This window comes from Phocoena sinus, chromosome 8, assembly GCF_008692025.1.
Source record: "Phocoena sinus isolate mPhoSin1 chromosome 8, mPhoSin1.pri, whole genome shotgun sequence".
Classification (NCBI taxonomy): Eukaryota; Metazoa; Chordata; class Mammalia; order Artiodactyla; family Phocoenidae; genus Phocoena; species Phocoena sinus.
The window spans coordinates 106942330-106966835 of record NC_045770.1 but is presented as its reverse complement, the minus strand read 5'-3'; the positions used below and the strand labels follow the sequence as shown (position 1 = coordinate 106966835).

The 24506-nt window shown below is 58.7% G+C and overlaps 1 protein-coding gene across 7 annotated transcripts in view; it reads right to left on the bottom strand.

Moving 5' to 3' along the window:
* Positions 1-24506, bottom strand: part of ANO1 (anoctamin 1) — a 161205-nt gene that overhangs the window by 5190 nt on the left and 131509 nt on the right. For 4 of the 7 annotated variants that reach the window (XM_032638810.1, XM_032638812.1, XM_032638814.1 and 1 more), the window contains 10 exons: positions 23270-23347; positions 22274-22348; positions 18732-18933; positions 18447-18558; positions 17237-17294; positions 15410-15510; positions 14699-14844; positions 11759-11911; positions 4242-4294; positions 1927-2111 (listed from right to left, as the gene is read on the bottom strand). In XM_032638810.1, coding sequence (XP_032494701.1) covers positions 1927-2111; positions 4242-4294; positions 11759-11911; positions 14699-14844; positions 15410-15510; positions 17237-17294; positions 18447-18558; positions 18732-18933; positions 22274-22348; positions 23270-23347 — 1163 coding nt within the window. The remainder of the gene's footprint in view (positions 1-1926; positions 2112-4241; positions 4295-11758; positions 11912-14698; positions 14845-15409; positions 15511-17236; positions 17295-18446; positions 18559-18731; positions 18934-22273; positions 22349-23269; positions 23348-24506) is intronic. The other 3 variants (XM_032638813.1, XM_032638816.1, XM_032638811.1) reach the window with 2 other exon arrangements.

The window sequence follows — 24506 nt, the reverse complement described above, 5'->3', positions numbered from 1 at the left end:
GAGAAGTGCAGCGCTGGCTGAGAAGCGGCAGGGGTCCTGGACCGGAAGCTCGGGGGTCTCTGGGGCCTGTGCCTGCGGAGGATGGCGAGGAAGGGACCTTGAGTCCCTGCCCTTGACCCCCAGCTCTCCAGGCAGACCCTGCCCGAGGCGACCACGCAGGGCGTTGAAGCAGATCACCTGGGCCTTTCCTGTGATGTACGTGCTCACGTACATGTGCCTTGAAACATGTGGTGGGTGGGATTCTGAAAAGCGGGAAGCATGTCGTGTTGCCTGTTTGTGTGTCACCTGCCCTTTCTTGTTGGCAGGCCTGGCTGTACCGGGTCCCAGAGTAGGTGTGGTCCCTGCCCTAACACAGAACACACGGCACGTCGTGTAATTTCTCTTTAAGCACTCGGGGTCAGCTGGGCACATCTGCTGTTGCAAAGCCCTCAGTAGCACCTATGCTGGACACGTCTGCCTGCCTGTTCCAATGACTGCACGCGGTGCTGGTTTTCCATTTCTTGGGTCAGTTTTTTTTTTTTTTTTGCAAGCAGCCACATGTCACCGCTTGTTGCTGTCAGCACCCTGGACCCTGGCCCTAGTCTCCTCCGCTTCCTGCTACTAGGGCAAGGGTACGAAGACAGACAGGTAAGCTTGACAGAATATGGGCAAAGTAAGAGTAAACTGCCTTGGGGTAGATTATCCACCCTACGCAGAAAGGGCTGCGCGTCATCGCGTGGGCTTTGTGACACGTGCTCTGGCCCTTGCAGTCTTTCGTGTTCTGAGTCTCAGCGGGGCTGGAGGAGGTGCGGACTGCCCACAGATGCCGGGTGTGCCCCACTCTGCCTCCCCGGTCTCAGCCTCATGGCAAAGCCCGTGGCCAGTCGCTCCACAGTCCTCTGTTTCTTGACCCGGGATGCTGTGCCCCTGCCTGCACCTTCAGTCCTACCGTCCACGTTTCCCTTTACGCTCCAGAACAGGCTGTAGTTTCCCACCCACAGACGCCCCTGCTCACCACTCTTCTTTTACCCGCTTTGCCCCTCCCCTTGGAGTGAGCCCTACCGCCTACACCCTCTACCCGGGCTTCCTGCTACTATCACCGCTTTAACTCGATCTGTTTATGCTTCTGTTGTCCCTGCACAAAGTCCCTGGGCAGCAGGGATCATGTGGGCCATTCCCGAGCCCCAGCCCTGAGCCCCCGGCCCCTAACCCAGCCAGGCTGGCACATGGAAGATGCACAGCGAATAGCCAGGCCTGGCTCTGCCCCTCACTCGTGCCCCCACCCTCTTCCCCGCCTCCGTCTTTCCTGGGGTGCTACCTGCCCCCCCTGAGTGTCTGGCCGGCTGATGGGGCCCCGCAGGTTGGACCCTCTCAGACATCTGTTGCTTTTGCCTGCCCAGCACCCAGCACCCCAGTTTTCCTTCGGGTGCCCCCAAATCTATGGCTATGACTCCATACCCTGGCACACGACCCAGACCTAGCCAACAAGATCCCCGCACACTCTGGCAACAGTGATTGGTTCAGGGATGGGCCTCTGACCCCAGGCACGTCATTGAGACTCAATCCTAGGACTTCTGCTGACGAGTGGGAAAGAAAGCCCCCCTACTGGGACTGCCGAGCAGAGAGGACTGCTGGGGGACGCTTACTGCCTGTCAGGAAATGACGCCCACATGCAGGAATGTATAAAATTGGGAGGCAGTGTCAGAATGGGGCCGGATGACAAACGGCAGCCCCTGGATCCAGCCATGCCGGAAGCCTATCATGGACTTCTTAGTTAAAGAACTAATAAATCACATCCTACCCCTACCCCAGGGATATTTTTTTTTTTCCCCTTGAAGCAAGATTGAGCTGTTCTGTGATTTGCCCTGAAAGGATCCTGGCTTGAACTGGGGTTTTCGCAGAAGCCCACCAAATGCGGCTCTTTAAAGAGAGCTGCCTGGGCGGTACCTGCAGATCTGCACTTCGTAGCCCAGGTCTAGGGGGTCGTTGGGGGCCGTGCCATTCTGGAAGTCGCTGACATTGAAGGAGGAGAGGGTGTGGTTGACGAAGCCATGCATGGTCCCGTTCTCACTGTACATGTAGAGGTACACCAGGCGAGGGATGAAGTCCGACGTGAAGGAGATCACGAACGCCTGGGGCGGGAGCAGAGCAGTGAGTGCGGACGCCAGCTGGGAGGGGGAGGGCATGTACCCCACCTGAGCCAGGGCAGCGCTGGCCCTGGGGCCCGGCCATGTGACCCAAGTTGGCAAACATGACCCCATGGCCTCGGCTTGTCAAGTGACAAACGAAGGGTTGGGGGCATTCCCGTCAGCCCCTGCAGCACCCTGAGGAGAGGGCCCGGGGGCTGGGAGCAGGGCGCCCCTGAACGAGAAGGGGTTGGGGGCATTCCCGTCAGCCCCTGCAGCACCCTGAGGAGAGGGCCCGGGGGCTGGGGACAGGGCGCCCCTGAACGAGAAGGCCTGGGGACAATGCTGGCTGCCTCTCACCGGCTGTGTGGCCCTGGACAAATCGCCTGACCTCTCTGTGCCTCCATTTTCTCTTGTCAAACAGGGCTAACAGCGCCCGCTCTAGGTGCTTCTCCTTCCTGGCTTGTTTGAGAGAGAGCGAGGCAGGGAGGGAAAGTGCTTTGTGGATTGTGAAGTTCAGACCCAGCTCACCCTATTCTAGAGCAGTCCCCGGGGCAGTGCAGTGTAAGGCCAGTATCAGAGCATGGACCCGACGGCCTGGGGTAAAGTCCAGCTCTGCCTCTTGTTGGCTGTGTGACTTTGGGCAAGTCACCTGACCTCTCTGTGCCTCGGCTGTATCACCTGCACGATGGGGCAATAACCCTCTGCCTCCGTGGGCCGTGTGTGCACTAGTGGGTGGGTGCACTGAATGGGCTTAGAAGGGCCCAGAGCATTCTAGATGCTCAATAAATGTTAGCTGCTATTATTATTATTGTTGCTGCTGGCTGCTCTCACGAGACGTCCAGCTTGTTCCTAGCCGCTCTGCTCTCAGCGCCCCCACGCTCGTGCCCCACAGGGGCTGTACCTTGGTGTTTCCAGCCTCTCCCCATCAAAATGTGCCCCCCAGCTCAGCCCGGGTCGGGGTGTGGAGCTGTCGCTGTCCAGTGTGCAAGCTCGGCCCACGGCCTCCCTTTATAAGTGGGGTTTCAAAGCCTTAACCCAGCGGGACTGGGTGGCTGACAGGGAGCTGTCAGCCAGCAGGGAAAGCAGGTCCAGGGCTCTGAGGGTCCCTTCTCCTGGGCTGAGCATCGCTTCCTGTGCCGTGGGGACTGAGTGTCAGGGCCTCACTGTGACCCTGACCCAGCACTGTGACCATCTGCTCCAGGGAGCTGCCTGCCCGCCCCCCACTCCATCCCCGACCCTACAAGGTGCCAGGTGGCAGCTTCTGGGGGGCTCAGGCTTGGACGGCTGGTGGAGGGGTTAGGGTCACCGGGCTGAGGCGTTACAGACCCCCCTGGGGTTCTCGTGTCAGGAAGGCGTGGACCAGATGCTGGGGCAGGGCCATGGAGGGCGGGGCACCGTCCTCAGTGAGCTTGTGTGTCTGTGCGTGCCTGTGTGCGTGTGTGTGCGACTGGCAGGTTCCTCTTCTCTCTGTGTTTCAGGATTTCTCAAACTTTCTTTGAAGAGCGGGCATGAGTTTCACATAAAGGGGGAAAGTTAACTTTTTTTCTTTGGCCGTGTCGCGTGGCCTGCGGGATCTTAGTTCCCCGACCAGGGATCGAACCCGTGTCCCCTGCAGTGGAAGCACGGAGTCTTAACCACTGGACCTCCGGGGACGTCCCAAAATTAACTTTTCAGAAAAAGAGCAGAAGAGTTGCTAATGAGGTATCTCTGTGTCTCTCTCTGTCTCTGTGTCTCTGTGTGTCTCTCTCTCTCCCGCCCTCCCTGTCTCTGTCTCTCTCCCTCTCCCGCCCTCCCTGTCTCTGTCTCTCTCCCTCCCTGTCTGCCTCTATCTCCTTCTCTTGTTTGTTCTCAGGACTTGGGAGAGAGGGGACTTAGGGGCCAAGGTGGGTACAGTGGAGGGTTTTGCCCCCGGTTTCAGAGAAAGGTCGAGGAGATTTTGTCATTCCCACCAGAGCCCGCCCCACCCCTCAACAGGACCAAGGGATGCTTCTGAAGAGGAGATGCTCCTGCCAGCTGGGAACCGCTCCGAGGCTGGAGGTATGGACCAGCTCCCTAGAAGGGGAGGGGGTGCCCAGCCGCATGGCAGCTCGGCCGGGCTTCCTGGCCGAGGTCCTGAAGTCACCGGTCACTTACGTTGATTATGACGGCAAGCTTCCCGATGCCTCTGAGGATATCGTACCAGATTCCTGCGGGGAAGGGAAGCACAGGTTTAAAGACCCCCTTGCCCTGGATCTCAGTAACTCGGGCTAGCAGGCAGCAGCCCGGCCTTCACAGGGGCCGGTCTGGTCCTTTTCTGGGGCAGGTCAGACACGTGGTAACAGGGAAATGTTTGGGGAGGACCTGGGGGAGCCTGGCTGACAACAGAGCCCATGGCTTGTACTGGCTCGTCAGCTGTTTTTAAGCAAACTGTGTAGCTTCTCAAAGAGATGCTTAGAAACATCTGGTCCCTGGTTCTGAACAGTCTCCCGCGAAGCTGCGTAAACTACTGATCGGCTTGGATGGAGCCTTTTTCTAGAGAGACAAAGATTCAATTTAGACGCAGCTCCTGCCCCAAAGAGCCCACGCAGCAGTAACTGGAGACTGAAACCACGAAGTTTGATGTCCTATGAATTTTCCGTAGCTCTAGTGCCAGGAAAACTGAATTTAGGGACAGGCCAGATGCAGGGCGAGTGTCAAGGAGCAAAGCCAGGGCCCCCGGCTGGTGAGGCTGGGACCATGGCCTGGGTATAATGACTGAACAGCAGTGCGGTACAAGCCATTTCCCGTCCGGATGCTCCCTTGTTCCCATCACCCCACCTGTACCTAATCGCAGGTGAGCAGAAGGACGATTACACGGCACCTGGAGACTCACGCGCTGCTCCACTGGCCTCCCTCCCAGCAGAGACAAGAACCAGAAAGCCCAGGACGGAAGCACTTTACCCAGGGCTAGCCCCACTCCTTAGGGCCTCAATGCTGCGACTCCTGGAAGGGCGCCCAGTGCCCCTGCCCCCAACCTGACTGCGTTCCTATGAGGCTAGGCACACATCATCGAAAGCTGGGGCTGGAATCCTGTCCCAGGCACTCTCTCTCCCTGCCCGGAGCCAGATCTGAGTGATGACAACGGCACTTCTCAGGAAGGGCTGGAGGGGACAGTGGCCGGTGGTTGGGGGTCTCTACCCAGGGCACACAGAGCTGCTCGTGGGCGTTCCTGCCCTCGCAGCGAGTGCCCGTCTCGGGGGTGTATGCTGGGGGTCTGCAGAGACAGCAGGAGTTCAGGCCCATGTAGCCCAGAAGCTGGAAGCCGCAGGCTGGGACCCAGCACCCGAGGTCTGCCGTGAGGGGGCTCCCCAGCCGGCGCCGGGGAACCCACTCCATGAAGCAAGCATTTACGCTGCCCGCTGCAGACCCTTCTGCGGGGCCTCGTGGGAGTAACGCTCACCTCCCTGCCCGTCAGCCACCCGTGCAGGCTATCACCGAAACCGAGATGCGAAGTTCGTCCCGGTTCTGTTGGGTCTCCCCACGAGCGCAGCGCTGTTTGATTCACTTTCGTGCTGGAGCAGCGGCAGGGCGGTCACGGGGCCTGCACTCCTCGGGGCACTAGATCCACCACCCTTCCCATCTCTCCCGAAGGAAGCACTCGAGGAGCAAGTGAGCGAGAGGCAGCTCCTCGGATGACGCATCTGTACAAAGTCAGCGCTGTGCAGGGCCCACCCTCACGGCTGGCCACCTCGGGGGCTGGGAGCCCTTCTGGAGACTCCACGCTCCCGGGGAGCACATCCTTCATCCCTCCTGGGTCTAGCACGCAGCCTGGCACGTGGGGCTGGGTGCTGTTGGCTAAGTGTTGGCTGAGTGACTGTATGAACGTAGAAAGCCCTTCCAACTAGGCTTCGTGCCCGAGCAGAGGTTGCCACATCCAGGTGCGTGGGTGTCTCCTCGAGCTTGCCCGCTACTTAAAAAATGCTGGTGGGGGCTTCCCTAGTGGTGCAGTGGTTGAGAGCCCGCCTGCCGATGCAGGGGGCACGGGTTCGTGCCCCGGTCCGGGAAGATCCCACATGCCGCGGAGCGGCTGGGCCCGTGAGCCATGGCCCCTGAGCCTGCGCGTCCAGAGCCTGTGCTCCGTAATGGGAGAGGCCACAACAGCGAGAGGCCCGCGTACCGCAAAAAAAAAAAAAAAAAAAAAAAATGCTGGTGGGAATGTAAGTTGATACAGCCACTATGGAGAACAGTATGGAGGTTCCTTAAAAAACTAAAAATAGGGCTTCCCTGGTGGCGCAGTGGTTGAGAGTCCGCCTGCCGATGCAGGGGACACGGGTTCGTGCCCCGGTCCGGGAGGATCCCGCGTGCCGCGGAGCGGCTGGGCCCGTGAGCCATGGCCGCCGAGCCTGCGCGTTCGGAGCCTGTGCTCCGCAACGGGAGAGGCCACAACAGTGAGAGGCCTGCGTACCGCAAAACAAAATAAAACAAAACAAACTAAAAAATAGAACTACCATACGACCCAGCAATCCCACTACCGGGCATATACCCTGAGAAAACCATAATTCAAAAAGAGACATGTACCACAGTGTTCATTGCAGCTCTATTTACAATAGCCAGGATATGGAAGGCAGGATATGGAAGTGTCCATCCTCGGATGAATGGATAAAGAAGATGTGGCACATATATACAATGGAATATTACTCAGCCATAAAAAGAAACGAAATTGAGTTATTTGTAGTGAGGTGGATGGACCTAGAGTCTGTCATACAGAGTGAAGTAAGTCAGAAAGAGAAAAACAAATACCGTATGCTGACACATATATATGGAATCTACGGGAAAAAAAAAAGGGTCATGAGGAACCTAGGGGTAAGATGGGAATAAAGACACAGACCTACTAGAGAATGGACTTGAGGATATGGGGAGGGGGAAGGGTAAGCTGTGACAAAGTGAGTGGCATGGACATATATACACTACCAAACGTAAAATAGATAGCTAGTGGGAAGCAGCCGCGTAGCACAGGGAGATCAGCTCGGTGCTTTGTGACCACCTGGAGGGGTGGGATCTGGAGGGTGGGAGGGAGGGAGACGCAAGAGGAAAGAGATATGGGAACATATGTGTATGTATAACTGATTCACTTTGTTATACAGCAGAAACTAACACACCATTGTAAAGCAATTATACTCCAATAAAGATGTTAAAAAGAAAGATACAATGCAAATAGAAAAAAAAAATGTTGATGGATGTTTACAGACCGGGATGACGTATTTTTAAAAAGCGAAACTTGCTACTTCTAAAGGAGCCTCAGCTCTGGGTCAGCATCGGGCTGGCATCTCCATGACAACAGTTGGCCGTGGCTGGCAGTGGTGCCTCCTTCAGGCCACACAATGCACTGCAGGTCTCTCTGTACCAAGGCAACTCCCTTTATCACCACCAGTCGCTTAGAGAGACATTTAACCAAACCCACACCTGACTAAAGTGGGGAGACAAAAAAACCCCGAGGGTTGGGTGTTTCACGGGAACAAGCACGCCTGCTGTATATGTTTCGTCCACTCCTTCTTGCGGCCCCGCCTGGCCCCGAGGGCTCTGAGCTTGAGAACTCCGAGTGGGGGGCCGGGGTGCCGATGAGCCGGGCAAGTTGAGGTTTCCGGGCAGGGGGCTGCCTCGGGGGGGGGGGCGGCTCCTGAGCACAGCAGGAGGAAACGAGTCTGCGGCGGCCCAGGCAGCGGCCCAACGGGCTGAGACAGGTGACAACAGAAAACGGGGCTGCCGAGGTGGGAGACGGGTGGGCCAGCGAGGGCTTTCCACGGCCCGGGGCTGAGCCGGGCTTCCAGGTCCTGCAGTGCCTTTATGTCCGGGCCGACGGTCCTCTGTGCGATCCCCACCCCAGAACCGTGGGCTCCTGTTGCAAAAGTGCAGAACCCGGACGCCGCTCCGGCCCGCAGGATGAGCCTCTTCTGCAGCCTTGACCCTCCAAGCTATTCCGACACACATTCTGCACTCCAGGATAAGAATCGTTGCTCTGACGACCTCGAGGTACAAGGGGCTGATGCTGTCTGGGACAAATCTTGGCTTCGCTTATGAAAATCTCGCGGGGGGAGATGCCTCATTTCCATCGGCCTTCTTCAAGGCATCACTGCTGTCCCAGGAGACTCTAAGCCCCGTTTCCAAGCGCACGTCAGGGAGGTGTTTAGACGCGCCTGTCGACTCTCAGCACCCGGGAGCTGAGCTCAGGCAGAGTTCCTCACTCGGAAGGCTCTGAAGAATGAGGATGAGGGCAGGAAGCATGCTGGGAGTCAAAGGTCCAGACCAGCAGGGACTGCGGTGCTGGAGCCGGTTCCCACGTGCGCACGCGGCTGGGTCACTGCAGCCACTCGCCACGCCCCCCCCCCCCCCCCCCCCAGGGCCAAGCAGGGCGGTCGCGGCGCCTGCGCTTTGTGGCAGAGCTTCCTCCAGACACCCCTGGCGCCGTGGGTGCAGGTCATGGGGGCCACTGGGGCCCTCTGTCCCCTCAGGGCCCTGCACGGACCACAGGAGGAATACAAAAGCCTCTTCAAGGAAAGGTTACCGTGGAGGAGGCCATAAACAAACCCAGATTATGCTCCAGCTGACCAGGCAGGAACCAGGAAGGGAGCAGCCAGTCTGTAAGGACTGGGAATAATCGAGGAGCCGCGATCAGAAACCCTGAGGATGTGATCCAAGCCCTGCTCGTGGTGGGAACGACAACACCCACCAGGGCTGCGGAGGGCCGGTGGCAGCGTGGCGCCCTGGTGCTCCCTTCCACCCTGGGGGGCTGCAGGCTCTTGGTGCTGCTACAGGACATGGCCATGGCTCTGCCAGGCACAGATGCCAAAGCAAACTCTGGCCACCGTGGACACGCCTGGGGCCTCCGGGCGCCTGAGAATCGGGCCTTTGTAAGCGACAAGTGGCGGGAGGCGACGCTCTTTTCTTCACGGCCACTGGGCCCGGGCTCAGAATTCCCAAGGACTGTCCAGGGAGTGCCTGGCGGGATGACCATCTGCCCCATGCAGGCCTCAGGCGTGCAGCTCACGGAGGTGTGCCGGGAGGGGCCGAGGGCTTGAGCGCTCCGCTTCCAGCTCAGCTCCACTAACCACCTGGCCTCAGTCTCCCTATCTGGAAAATGGGACTGAGGATTTGCCCCAGCTTCCTCACGAGGATCCTGGGGGGACTCGACAGCTGAAAGCCCCAGAGAAAGTCCAATGCCAGGCACAGCTCTCGGGGGTCGTCCTCAGAGCAGGGCGGGGTACGCTTCCGAGAGCCCTGGGTTCCACGTCACTTTGATCTCGAGGCGGGGATTTGCAAACCCGGCCTGTGGCCCAAATCAGTGCATGGCTGGTGTTGTTGGATGACCCACGAGCAAAGAATAGCTCTTGCATTTTCAAGTGTGAGTGAAAAAAGCGTGAGAAACTTAGCCTTTCGGTGAGAATTCTGCACATCACCTCAGTCCACAGAGACAAAAACGTTTACTCTCCGGCCATTCATGGGAACGTGAGCCGGGCTCTGTCTCAGTGCAGCAGCAAACCCCCCCGGCCCTGTGGCCACGGCCCTCCCGGCTACGTAGGGGTGTGGTGTGAGGGGCGAAGGCTCGCTCCAAGGCCACAGATGAGGCAGAATCAGGGACCCTGGGGGCCAGAAGGGACTTCACAGGGCCAGTGAGTTCTGGGGCCTTAAAATCTTTTAAAATCATAAACGAAGTCTAGGAGGGAGTACATCTCTTTGCCGGGTCTTTGCTGATTGTCTGGGTCGTCCAGATAGAAAGGAGAGACTAAAGTGTCAAAACACAGGGCGATGACCTCTGTACTGCAGCTGGGCTTAGACGTCCCTCCTGGTAGAACAGCGAGCGTGCCTGGACCCTCTCTAAGCCTGGGGCCGGCAGGTCACATCACGGAGCCCGGAGCACAAATGTGAACCAGGTGAAATCACCGATATCTGAGCACGTCTGAATCGTGAAAATGGTAATTTCATCCGGTTCAACCTGAGAGGCTGCACCGTGTAAAGCCGGACTCCAGGCTTCTCGGGGGGCGGGGGTGGATGGTGGAGAATCAGTGGGCCTGGCATCATCAGTGGGTGAGGGCCGCACCATGGGGCCCAGCACGGGCCGAGGAGCCCCTGGCTGGGGATGCAATGGCCTCGGGGCGTTTTCAACAAGGGCGACCCAATGCCAAGGGCGAGAGAAGGTTTTGGAAGGAGTGATGAAGCATAATCTTGCATTTTTGCAAGATTATATTTGGGCTACAAAAGCCCAACCCAGACTTCTCTGGTGGCGCAGTGGTTAAGGATCTGCCTGCCAATGCAGGGCACACGGGTTCGAGCCCCGGTCCGGGAAGATCCCACATGCCGCGGAGCAACTAAGCCCGTGCGCCACAACTACTGAGCCTGCGCTCTAGGGCCCATGTGCCACAACTACTGAGCCTGCGCACCTAGAGCCCGTGCTCTGCAACGAGAAAAGCCACCACGATGAGAGACCCATGCACCGCAACGAAGAGTAGCCCCCGCTCGCCACACCTAGAGAAAGCCCGTGCGCAGCAACGAAGACCCAATGTAGCAAAAAATAAATAAAAATAAATAAATTTATTTTAAAAAAAAAAAGCCCAACCCAAAGATCTATCTCGCTGGTGTGCAAACCTTATTTTGGTAAAATGACAGATAACATCCCTAACACACAATTCAATCTTGTTTGTTCTAGGAACCAGCACAGAACTAGCACAGGTGCTGTTGTAACTAAAATTGTGTTCAATAGGAGATAAAACGAATATATTTTGTAATTTTCCATCTCATTTCAAGATAAAATCCCAATAAAGACTTTTTTGTTTTCACCCTGAAAATTGGGTCCCGGATTAAGCTGATTCCCTTTAAGATACGACGAGCATCGTCCTTGCTGGTGCGGGCCAGCTGTGGCCAAGGCGTGCATGGGGCTCTGAGCCCTGCCTGCTAGATCCCCCCACTCCTGGACAGACGGGCACCCACATATGCTTAAATGCCTCTGGTGACGGGGAGCTCACCACTCCACAAGGATGTCGGTTCCACTTTCAACACCTTTGACTATTCGAAAGTTAGTCCTTATGCTGGTGTTAAACGTCCCCCAACCCCAAGCCCCTCTTCCACACGGATGAGGAGCCCCTTAGCGACTCGGGGTTAAAAAGCCCAGGCTGCTCTCGGCCCTGACCCGACAGGCAGGTGACACGATGCTCTTCTTTCATTGCTGGGAGGGGGCTCCCTCTTTCCTTTACTCTTCTGTGAATGTTAAATGACTAAACGATACACTCTGTAGGAAGGCACTGCTGAGCAGCTGCTATTAGCTGGTCTGGCTCTGTGCTCTGGGGCCACGCAGACAGCCGGGGAGGGGCAGGGGTGCTGAGGGCCATCAGAGGGAATGTACCTTGTGGGCCTCCTGGAGCAGCACACCGGGGAGCAGCTCTGATATCCGAGACACGAGCTCTTTCCCAAGTGTTCTCCGCGGCCCACACATCTCAGGAGTTAGCAGCTCGGGGTGGGGTGGAGAGGGGCCTGGAGGCCCTGCATCCTCACCCCCCGCCCCATCTCTGACCCTGTCCCCAGGGCAGGCACAGTGAGGAGCCCGGGACCCCACTTTGCTAGCTCTGCCTCTGGCTTCCGGGGAGCAGCATCCGTTCCCCAAGCCCAGTATGTCCTCCAACCCCAGTGCCCAGGGCACTCACCGATGTCCTTGGCTCTGACGGCCACGGGTCTTCGGAGCTCGGTGATGAACTTCTTGGCGTCCAGGCGTATCTCAATGATGTTGTTCAGCAACGCAAAGAGCGGCGCCAGCGGGAAGGACGCAACGAACAGGGTGACAAAGCCGAACTGGATGACTGCAGAGAGGAGGGGGCGGCGGTCAGCGTGCACTGTCCCTGCTCCGGGATGGCAGGACCCCCGCCCCACGCCCCCGGGTCGGACGGGGCCCTGCCTCCCATGTGTAAGAGGGGATCTCGGACACGCCCAGGCCGGGAGGCAGCTGTGGGCAAGGTTCCAAGTTTTGCTCTGGACCTGAGTCTTGTCTCTTGAATAAAGGCCATGTACTCACTTATCATATGTCTGATCTTAAAAAATCACCAGTTAACGGGGAAAAGGTACCCATGAGCACAAAGGCCCAGCCTCAGTCACCCCGTGTGCGGGCCGGGACGGTGCCCTAGTGCTTCCTAGGACCTGGCGGGCCCGCGAGCATCACTGCGTCTCCAACAGCCCCCAGCGCCCCCCTCCTTCGGGCCCCGGGGAGCCGGTCAGGGACCGCCGCCCACTGTCTGGACAATCTCGCCCCTCTGCCTCCCTCCCTCACTGTCCCTCCTTCTGCTCATCGTGGGCCGGCGGGGCAGGTCGGGGAGAGGGTGCTGAATGGAAGTGAGTGGAGGAAGCTGGCTCAGGAACTGCACAGCCGGATGTCGCCCAAGGGCGCTCGGTGCCAGGTGGGAAACAGGGAAGCCGGCAGAACGCGGCCCCGGGCCCAGCGGGCTGAGCGTGACCATTGTTAGCGCGGCAGGGTGCGTGGAGGCTCTGTGTGATCCCTCGTCCCAGAGTCACGTCCCTGGCCCCTCACGTGCCCCACGGGGGCTCCGCGGGATGCTTCTGCGGATGCTGGCCTTGCCTGAAGGCTCTGGAGATGATGGACGGGATGGAGGCCACTGGATAAGCTCGGCGTCGGGGCCAGGGGGCTGCTGAGCCCCGAGGCTGCAGGTTCCCCGACTCCCGAGTGACACTGCCTCCCCTTGCAGGGACAGCAGTGGGGAGGGCAGCAGGAGGCACGGGTGGGTCACGCCCACCGGGCCTTTTCTTCCACCTACCCCATCCCAGCCCGAGTCGGCCTGGAGGAGACTGCCAGGCACAGGGTGGCTGCTCCTTGGGTGGGCAGGAGGGGCCTCCCCCAGGAATTTCATTTCACTAAACCCCAGAGGACCCAGGGCTCTCCAGCCACCATAAAAGTTAAAATCTGGGGACTTCCCTGGTGGCACAGCGGTTAAGAATCCGCCTGCCAATGCAGGGGACATGGGTTCGAGCCCTGGTCCGGGAAGATCCCACATGCCGCAGAGCAGCTAAGCCCGTGCGCCACAACTACTAAGCCCACGCGCTGCAACTACTGAAGCCCGCACGTCTGGAGCCGGTGTTCCACAACAAGAGAAGCACCCGCTCGCTGCAACTAGAGAAAGCCTGCGTGCAGCAATGAAGACCCAATGCAACCAAAAAAAATAAATAAATAATAGTAAACTTAAAAAAAAAATGAAAATCTGGGGAAATGACCGACTGCAGTCTCTCAGCAGATCATAGGCTGCTGTTCTCGGTGTCCATCCGCCCACGGGGTCAGGCAGTGGAGACCCTCCTCCCAGGCCCCACGATGAACATAAACAGCCGGGCAGAGGGCAGGCCTGGGGAGGCGGCACCCACAGGGCAGGGAGCTGCCCGTCTGCCTCCGGTTCAGCCTGGATTTGATTCCGGGACAAAACAGAGGATGTCACCCAGACACCACACCATCTCCTTGTCTTAAGTCTCAGAGTGTTATGGCACCGGCGTCCGGGAAGCTGGGAGTGACTTACTGGGACCAACTCTGCCAACAGGGAGGGAGGTGCCCGCGGTACAATTAAACAGAACTGCTCCTGAAACCCAAGGCCACCCCACCCCTGACCAGCCCACCCTGCAGACCAGTCCCTGGCTGGTTTGCCCAGGTGCCTGTTGAAACGCAGAGTCCCGGGTCCCACTCCGCGAAGACCAGGATTGGGCCCGGGAACCAGCATTAACTTTTTTTTTTTTTTGCTGCACTGCAAGGCTTGAGGGATCTTAGTTCCCCGGCCAGGGATCAAACCTGGGGCCCCGGCTGTGGAAGCCCAGAGTCTTAACCACTGGACCACCAGGGAAGTCCCCCAGCATTTAAGATAAGCTGTCCATGGTGGTTAGGGGGCACGACACAGGGACCCCTCTGCGTGAGTCTCAGCTTTCACTCATCCATTCATTCAGGGAGCACATATTGAGCACCCACTGTATAGCTGGACCTGTGCTAGGGGCAGGGGGTACAGCAGTGAAGAAAAAAGACCTGCTTTCATGGAGCTTTGATTCTACAGGAGAGGCAGATGGTGGAGGAATGAGAAAGGGTTGGGGACTAAAGATATCAGCTGTGGTGAGAACCAGAGAGCAGGGGGAGGGGCTGCGCCTTTTAAACCCTGTGGTGGGGAAGACCCCTCTGGTGGGGGACATTCTGAGCAGAGCCCTGGAGGAAGGGAGAGAGGGAGTGACGCTCATACCAGGGGAAAGCGTTCCGGGCAGGGCACAGCCAGCGCAAAGGCCCCTCGGCAGGAGTGACCTCTGTGAGTTTGGGTAACAGCAAGGAGGCCAGCGTGGCCCAAGTGGAGGGAGAGGTCGGAGGTGGGGTCAGGGAGGCTCCAGGTGGCTGCCGCGCAGGCCACACCTGGCCTGTCCCCTCTCTCTCTCGCCCCACTCCTGGGAGTCATGTGCCGCCTCTGGGCATCCTCCCATCCAGCGGCCCAGCTGCAGGTGACATGGCTGAGTCCTGGGTGTGTCCCGCTCCGTGCAGGGACCGCAGCGAGCCCCAGGCGGCCAGCTGGCCCTTTTCCGTCCTGCCCCATCTCCCAGGACAGGATTCTCCCGTCACTCACTCATCTCCATGTACTCCGGGGTGAGGCCCGCGAAGGGTTCCAGCGTGTAATCCACCTCGTACCGCTGCTTCTTCTTTACGTACTCGTCGTGGTCAGAGGGGCTCTGGTGCTTCAGCCTCAGATAACGGATGAACTTCTTCATTTTCCTGAAAGACACATGACGTCACCTCGGTTAGGTTTCCAGGAAGGTGGGCTCGGGGGTCTGGCACCTCCAAGCTGTTTTTCCAATTCTCTGAGCCATCGAGCGTTCTCAATCCTGAACGAACATCTTGGTGATGACCCCTCTGTTGATGATTTCCTTGGCCGTTTTCCCCAGGGGCAGGGGGCAAGCCTCACTGCTCTGTTTGTGACATGAGGAAACGGAGGCCAGGGAGGGTCCCTCAGGTGTCAGGGGTCTGTCCATCCCCAAGCAGACGTGACTGCCTTGGACCACGGAGGCTGGCACGTGGGTTTGGGGCCGCCTGTGGGTACCCTGCGTCCTCAGCCAGTTGGGAGCAGGGGTCGTCCTGGCCTCGTCCCTGGCCTCGTCCCCTAGGGGTGGCTACTGCCCGTCTTCCTCCCGTGTCCTCACCACCTCCCTGTTTCCGGTGCCCCCAGCCTGGTCCAGGCCCTGCATCACCTGTCACCCAGACTACCGCAAGAGCCTCCCGAGCGCCCCGAGGCCCCGATCTCCCCCTTGCTCCGCCGTGACCTGAAGCCGACGCTACTCACGGGATGCCGATCTCAAACAGGTTGTTCTGGATCAGCTGCTTCCCCAGCATGATGATGCTTAGCTGGATACACAGCTCCATCAGGCAGCCCCCCGGGGCGCACTGCGCACAGAGAACGGCGTCAGCCCCCCCCCCCCCCCCCCGCCCTGCCTATCGGGAGAGACGGCCCCAGCTCCCAGCGACTGGGGTCGGCCCTCCTCGCGACGGGCTCCACATCGAGCCCCCGGAACCTTGGAATGGAACCTTATTTGGAAATAGCGTCTTTGCAGATGTGACCGAGTTAAGATGAGGTCACGCTGGCATAGGGTGGACCCTGCTCCGATTGCCGGTGTCCTGATAAGAGGAGGAAACACACAGGCACACTGAGGGGAGGAGGCCCCGTGAAGACGAGGCAGAGATTGGAGAGGCCCATCGATGAGCAGGGTGAGGCCAAGGATCGCCCGCGGCCGCCAGAGCTGGGAGAGAGGCCTGGAGGAACCCTCCCTAGAACTTTCGGAGCGAGCGTAGCCCTGCGGACACCTTGAGTTTGGACTTCTGGCCTCTGGACCCATAAGAGAATAAATCTCTGCTGTTTTAAGCGACCTGGTCTGCGGTATCTTGTTACAGCAGCTCCGGGAAGCTAGTACAACCTGGCCAACAGGCTCTCGGGGCTGCAGCAAGGCTCAGAGCGGAGCACACTGCCAGGGAGTAGGCAGCGGCGGGGCTGGGTCTCAGGGCTGCTCCTGCCGCAGGGCCACGCAGGCTAGGGCCGTGCAGCTGGGCAGCCGCGGGGTGAGGGAGCCTAATGCCCTGTGGGTTTGTACCGGGGGCCGGGCAGGCCGTCAGAAGCTTAACTTGTCCAAGTGAAGGGAACTCAAGGGACACTGGGTGACACTCTGGGGCACAGCTCACTCCTCTCTGAGTCCTGAGCAAAACTTTATATACCATTACCAAAGAATTTATCTGGGACAGCCATCAATCTCATTAAAAAAAAAAAAAGACGTCCTCCGCTTTATTCTACTCCACAAAGCATTTCCTCAACTTCTCCAATCATTAAAGAGCTTAACAGGGTGTCATCCATGTAAATGACGTGTTGTATGGCGGGGGAGCACGTCGTGGGCTTCTCACAAACATCCCTTACTGCGGATGAGGCCTATGTCTTGGGATGTTCAGGGGCCGGCATTTAGGTGGTTGAACTTCTAGACTGTGCCCCAGGCAGCCAGATGACCCTGTACCTGATGCCCACCCCAATCCTCCCCACCCTGTTTCACAGAATCTTTATCAAGAAGACCCTGATAAAAAAAGAGCCTTCTTTCCCGATATGCTGAACTATTCTGGAAGTTGGAAATTTGGACTGGTTTCCCTGAGACCTGAAGCCTGGCTTGGTCTGACGGAGCTGACGGAGCAAGTCTGGGGGCCAGGACTCAGCGGCAGAAGGCAGCTGGACGACTCACCAGACCTGGAGTGGCCGGAATCGCTGAGCAGAAGCCCAAGGTCACCAGCATTCCGCTGGGCGGGGAGAGAGGTGGGCATTTCAATGTTAAAGTAAAAGAAGCATAGCTGAGTCCTGTTTTTTCCTCACTAATTCATCTTAACCAAAGAGAAAAACATTCAAGGTCTTACAGAAAAAGAAAAAAAAAAAAAAAAAAAGCGGGTGTAACTTTTTGGCTTCCATGACCCTGAAGAGATGTTCTCCTTTTAGGGTAATCCTATATGGACAGGCCAAAGGAGATCGAAGCCCCATCCCTGCAGCTGGAGAACAGAGCAGGGGTCTCTCAGGGCAGGGAACCGTCAGGTTTGCTGTGAGGACGGAACCAAGAAAGCGGAGCAGCGCGTACGATCTCGTTACCTCTTCCATCCGGAAAGAACGGAAAATGTACACGTAGTCGCCTGGGCGTCCGACAAACCTGCAACAATTGGGGGTCATTCAGAGAGGGGAGAGCGGGCTCGGGGGGACCCCCAGGTGGGGACTGGGCCGTGTCATGATTCCCCAGGTCAGAGCCTCCCGTGTCTCACAGGCTTTTCCCTCCGCCCACGTCACCGACTAAGAATCAGCCACAGGGGTTTTCTGGCGGTCGAACGCTCATGTGATCCCCAAACCAACAGGTGGGTAAGAAAACACAGCTTCAGCGGGAAACCAAGAGGCTGAAGGGCAGATAGAGGGGAGGAGCCCAGGAAGGGAAGAAGGTACAGCAGCCTAAGGGCAGAGGGCGCCACCCGCCGTGGCAGGGTCACGGAACCACGCTGGAGGCTGTGGACCGGCTGGGGTGCGGGTGGTCCCTGAGGCCGCCTCTCAGCCTCCTGTGGGATGAGGGAGTAGGGGGCCTCTGAGAGCCTGCTCCGATGTGGGTGTTCTCAGCGGGGCCTGGGCACCTCGGCCCAGCTCCAGGACCCCAGGGTGGAGTGGTACTTATAAATCACATCATGCCAAGGAAGGTGACTTCGGAAGGGGTTCTGGGATCAGCCCTGCCAGCCTCTAGGCGGAGGGGTGGTGGGGAGTCTTGGTGGGTGGGCCACAGGCCCCGATAAACCCAGGACGGCTCCAGAGGGTCAGGGCATGGGGTTCACCCCCCCACCAGCCTGGAACACCAGCGGCTGCCCTTCCTGTATCTTCTCCTGCAGCCCTCATCCCCCGCACTGTGGGAACCCCTGGAGCTTGCTGCCTGGGATCCCTGCTTCCCAGGGTTCTGTTCCCTGAGGTCCTCAATGTCTAGGGTCCCTGCTTCCCGGGTCCCTGCTGCTTGGGGTCCCTGTTCCCTGGGGTCCCTGCTTCCCAGGGTCCTTATTCCCTGGGCTCCCCGATGTCTAGGGTTCCTGCTTCCCAGGGTCCCTGCTGCCTGGCGTCCCCAACGTCTAGGGTCCCTGCTTCCCAGGGGACCCTGCTCCCTGGGGGCCCAGCGGGAGCCAGGCCTCTCCCCCCAAACTCGGTGGCAGTGGGAGCCACACTGACTGCTCTGCCCTGGGCCCAGGTGCCTCCCACCTGAAGAGAGATGAGGGAGGGGAGCCTTCTACTGGACTGTGGAAAAGCAGTGTGTTTCAGTCACCGAAGAAGCCCCTACCGGCCTTTGAAGAACGCCACGTAAAAGATGGGGGTGTAGGAATTCACGAACTTCAGCAGGAAAGCCTTGAAGATCAGCCTCTCCTCGAAGCTCTTCTCCGTCTTTGGAACCTCTAGAAGGAGTGAGACATGCGCCGCTGAGCCACTGCCCCGGGCCAGGCTGACCACTTCCCTCAGCTGTCACAGCAGTGAGGCTCAGAGAGGGTGAGTGACCAGCCCAAGGCCCCACAGCCGGAGGGAGGCGACCTGGGGCCGCCTGGCTCCAGGGCTCAGCCAGGGCACTCACCGATCTTGGTGAGCCACCTGGCTATGCAGCCGTACACCTCGTCCAGGAGGATGATGACCACCAAGTTGATGATGACCGCCGTGGCCGTGACAGTGACCCGGATGTTGGACCGCACGGAGGGGGAGGAGTTCATGGCTAAGGCGGCGGCCGTAGAGATTCTGTAGATGATGACGCCGAGGACGATGGCGAAGGTCACTGCGATCTGCGGAGGGAGGAGGGGATGCTCTTGGCTGGGTCCCCTTGGGCCCATCGGAACCTACCCCGGCTCCCTGGGCCCAGCTGTCCCCCCACCCAGGAGTACTTCCGCTGCAAAACCAAGATGGGTGTTTCTTGTCACCCACCAAATGCCATGGGCTTTATGGGTGCTCACTTCACAGATGAATGAGTGGCTAGGTTCTGTTTCGTAGAAGAGGAGACATGTTCAGAGAGGTTGCGCCACCAGGCCAGGTCACCCAGCACGTGAACTGGGATTTTTCCAGGTGTGCCTACCAAGCTTGGAGGGCAAGGTTCTGCCACTCGCTATGGGGCATCGTGACGTCTTGCCCACTGTCCCCGACACGACTTAGGGTCGCTGCAACCCCAGAAGCTGCCTGGCTTGTGTGACGGCAGGCTGACTACAGGGGGGGCTTCCCCCCAGCCTGGATGACCCTGAGTGGAAGCAGTGACGTTCTCCATGCTATTGCAAGAGGTGGGTGGGGCGTGGGATGGTCTGGTCCCACTGGCAACGCTGCAGGCCTGGCTGGGACAGATGGATGGGGTCCCTTCTCCCAACCTCGCCAGGAGCCACCCACACCCTTCGGCTTGTCCCTGGGAACGAGACCCTCATCTTGCCCAAACCACTGTGGGACCAGAACATTCCCTAAAACTTGGACTGGCGGTCGCTTGAGAGGCCGGGCTAGGCTAGGCTGACAAGTCTGTTCTGTGTGGAGCCGTGTGTCTGCCTGGGCTCGTCTTCCTTATCCCCCAAGGCCCTGACTCGCCCTGGAAGACCTTGTCCTCACTCTGTCCTGTCCTAACGGTGAGGATGCCTGCAAATCCCAGTCCTGAGGGGACACTGAATGGAGGGCAGTTGTGCAGGGCTGTCACCCGAGCCCGACTGCACTGCACCCTCTGTGTGTCCAGGGTCCTGGGCATGTCACTCCCGCTGAGGCTGTGCAGGGCGGCCCACCCCTGACAGAACGGCCCCTCGAGGCTCCCAGGACAGCCCTGGAGGGGCACTGAGCCATGCTGTGTGCCTCTGATTGCAGCTTGGAAGGGCTATGGCTGCTTCACCCCAGAGGGAGGCCACAGCGACGGGCATCTCCCAGGAAGCTCTTATTGTAAATTTCGGGCCAGTAACTCTGTAGCTGTCCATATCTGCGGGCGACTGAACGGTGACCACACACGCCCGGGGAATGTCCTGATGAAGTGGGGGCGCCCTGTGGTGAGGTGTGGGTACCTCTCCCCGCCAGCTCCCAGCTCCTGGAATGCAGGCTTTCCTGGGAAAATCCCTCGCTCCTGCCAAGAGGCCCCTCCCAGGGGAAGGCACCGCCCTGGGCTCTGGGACGTCCCTCCTGCCTGTGCGTGGAGGTGCAGACGGGGCACCAGGCCTTCAGGGTGACTCAGCAAGGTGTCATGGGGGTGCACCGGCCTTTCCCTGTCAGAGGGCCGGTGCACCCCCATGACAAGCCCTATAGCTGTGTCCCCTCCTGGGTGCAATGCCCCCTCTGGAAGGTAAGGGCTGTGAGGGCCAGGGTTTGGCCACTGTGTTCATACCAGCATCTCCAGGGTCAGGAGCACGGGGGCACCTTGTAGGTGCTTGACTGCTATTTGTTCGGGGAAGGAAGCTCCCGAGTGCAGGACAAAACCGATTCATCTGTGATGGGGTCCCCAGGACCTCAAGGGCCAGCTAGTTCCCTAACCCACTGTCCCACCTTTGCGGCAGTGACAATGTGCCCATTTCCCCGCCCCTCTGCAGACGGGGGGGCCAGATGCAAGCAGAGGTGTGGGCAGGCCTTCTGGGAAAGCACATTCAAAGAGGGGCAGCCTCCGCTGGCCTCTGTCTCCTTCCCCTTCCTCCTGCCTGGAAAGTGGAGGTGATATTGGAGGTGGGGCAGCCATGTTGTGACCAAGAGGGACACAGGCACAGGACAGGTGTGCAGAAGGCCAGAGAAACCTGACGGAGGTGCCAGACCAGCCCTCCACTGCCCACCATCTTGATCCTTATTACGAGAGAAACTCGAAACCGCCTGGAGACTATTCAAGGAAGTGACCCGTAACACGAGGGCTCTTGCCCGAACTTGCTGTGGCGCAGAAGGGCCCACAGCCTCCCACCTCCTGTCGCCCCCTCGCTGGACCTTCCGTGCTGACATTGCTGCTTCTCTGCCAGGAGGGGCTGAACCTTGCTGCCTGAGTCTTCTATTTCCCGCACCCCGTCCACCGTCGGGTGAGCCCCGTGGATGCTCCAGGCAGGGACCACGTCATCCTACGTTACCCCGCCAGCACTCCTGTGCTATTTGGGGAGTGTGCTCCAGGATCCTCAAAACACGGCTGGGCCCACTGCCACCCACTCATCCTGACAGCCCAACGGCCCTCCCCCCACCCCCCAGTGGCTCCCAACCCGTGGTCTTGGGGGTCCCCACCACACATCTCTTTACATCAGAGAGGTCCTTCTTGCCGTGTGAGAGAGTGTTAGGGGAAACGGAGTCCTCCCTCTGCTTCCAACTATTCAGGTTAGGGGGCCTCAGATGCCACCCCCAGTGGAAAACCAAGGCAAGCCCACCTGTGTGTCTCCAAGTTCATACGGAAGGGCGGGGGGTGTCTCAGGGCAGATTGTCTGCCTGGCCTCTGGTCTGGGGAGGGGGTGAGACCTCTGGCCTCCGTTTCCTCAGCAGCAGGAGGGGGACAGGCAGCTGTGAGGCCCTCAGGCCACTGGGCACAGCCCAGCCCTTGGTCCACAGCAGCCATGCGGATGACCTTGATAGCAAGGTCATCGCTACAGTGACCACAGGTGGCCCTGACCCATTGTGGGGGGAATGAAAGCATGGCTAGCATGGGCCTGAGGCCTTCCAGGGATGCAGCCCAATTAACTGGGGATTAAAATCCCCTAATAGAGCCGGCCACAGAGTTGGCAATTCATTCAAATCAGCAGCGGCCGGATGAACCTGGCGTCACCGGCCCTCTGTCACCTGCGTGGCATCGTCCTGATTTTTGTCCTGTGTGTTCTTCACTTACTGGTTTTCTTTAAAAGCCCTCCGTTTTGTCTTAAATAATACCTGTGAACTCCTAGGTTTGAATGACTAGTTACTTATACGTGTCACTCTCAGAATGAAAGATGGGTGTCAGGGACGAAAGGAAACCACCGCACGGGGCCTAGGGCTTGGGAAGCCCCCTGGGGGGTCACTGCAGAACCCTGGCCCCTCCCCAGTTTAGGGGGCTGGTGGAATCCCCCCACCACCCTGCCTAGCCTGGGATGAACACAACTGCCACGAGGATGGCTGGCCCCATCCAGGTGAGCACCGCACACCTTGGTACACCTCCCTCCTTTACCTCCCAGAGCTCACCATGAAGATGATGGAGACCAAGTTGGTGAAGTAGGCTGGGAACCGGTCTTTCCAGGTCAGCTTCACCTTGTCTGTCTGCAACACGAACAGGGCTGGGTCAGCAGTGGGGACCATCCCAGTGGGAAGATGCGTGTGTGCACGTATGTATGGGCGTGAACAACTTGGACAACAGAAACACGGTTAAAAAAAGATGATGATGAGCGAATGCAAACATCTGGCATCCGGGGCCTTATTCCCGATGAAACGATGCTAGGAAATGATAGAAATAATAGTTGTCTGAAAAAGTGAGTCCTCTGTGTACGGGGCGTGATGGTGCCAGAGGCTTTTCTAAATTAGATGATCAGACCCCCGTCTGGGAGAAGCCTGGACTCCTTTTCGTGGCTGAAGGTCTCCTTTCCAAGGCCAGAAGATCTAAGCTGTTTTCCTTCGCCACCCAGACCATAAGAGTAATTTTCCTTTGCAGAGCAAGTTGAAACAAGCCACCAGCGCTCTAAGTTCAAAGGCTGCCCGCCACGTAGCGACGGCGGAGAGCGGGGACACGTGGTCCGAAGGCTCTGGCACAGGGACAGCAGGGTCTGGAGGGACCTGAAGTGGACGCTTGTTGCTAACCTGGGATGTTTCAAAAATGGGGTGGATTTTGAATGGGAAAAATGCACGGACGAGGTCAAAGAATGCTGGCAGGCATGACACCCGAGGCCACGCATTCCAGGGCAGGTGGCATGCGTGTTAATGAGACCAGGGACCACTGGCAGGCAGCTGTGACAGGCACGTTTCACAAGCTCCAGAGACAGCCGAGCTCCCCCCCACAAACCCACCACAGCCATGCAGAGACACCTCAACACACGTCACAGCCCGTGGGTGCCGAAGGAAGGCAAAGCAACGTGGGTGTGAATGTTAAAAGGATAATACAGCAGTCAGAGTCGGTTGAGGAAAACACAGTGGACTTCGGTCATCTGCAAACACTCAAGCCTCGCGACGGCCCGACGTGACATGTACCAGTTTCACCCCCGCCATGGCTGTCTTAACCCTCTGCCTCCATTTGTTTGCTGGCTCCTCTGGAAGGTGCCGGCGCTTCTGGGGCGGGTGGAGGAAACAAGAGAGCACCGTGGGGTGAGACCGCCACCCAGGCTCCCATCGGCCCCCTGGGCAGCCAGTGCATCCCTGGCTGTGCCGGCTGCTGGGGCTGATTCAGGCTCTGGGCATCTTAAACCCATCAGAGACGGCAGAGACCCACATTCTAAAAGAAAGGCTGCCACAAAGGTAATGGAAATGAAAACTCCAGCCTGGAAGCTCGGTGGGCTCCAGGGGGCCCCTCTCACCAGACGGCGGCCGTAATTCAGACGGTGCATCTTATGTAAAGGCGAGGGTGACCCTGAGCATTTTACGCCACCGTGAAGGAAGCCACGCTCAGAATCCTAACGCGTCAACGAAGGGGTGGATCTTTTCTTTCCTAAACAAATTCGGTGCCATAGCTGGGGGAAAAATTAAAACCACAAAGTTGGGAGCCAGGGAAATGGAGGGGAAAATCAAGAGAGGGTGTGGCCCCACGGAGGCATTCCGGGCCTGGCGTCACCATCAGAGGCTGGCAGAAATGAACCCCGATCTTTGTCACTCTTGTGATCGAAGAGCTCGGGTCAGTGACCGGGAATCTGGCATGGCTGCCCAGGCCCGGCACTCGGGCTTGGTCGAGCCCCTGACTTAAGTGGATGTGACATGGGCCACTGAGCCCCTTTTTCCTTAGGAAGGAATGAAATCCCATCCACGTTCACGATACGAGGGGCCACCGTAAAGCCGTGGGGTGGACTGTCAGGGGGCGAGGATGCTGCACACGGGTCGTGGTGGCTCACCATGGGGACCTGGGGGCTTCAGAGCAGCGGCGACCACGCCTCTCCCTTTAGGAGAGGGGACGCAGCCCATGGCGGGCTGTTGGAGCCCTTGGTTCAGGGCCACAGGGCGGCCGCGCTGAAGGCAACGTGCTCGGGACATGCGTTCTGATGTGTTAAGTTAAAAGGCCAGTCTCCTCATTTGGGGTGAGGACTCACGCTTTTGTGGTTATTTTCTCTGCACCCTCGGTCCCTCTCAGACTCTGAGCTCAGGGAAGTGCACCCGCTTTCTGGCTGCAGGAGGACTGGGCTGGGCTTTTTGCTCTGTTACGGGAACTGGGGCCCGAGAGGGGCTTTTGCTGCACCTACTTTGCCCCCCCAGGAGGGGACTTTTGATAATTGGGACCCCC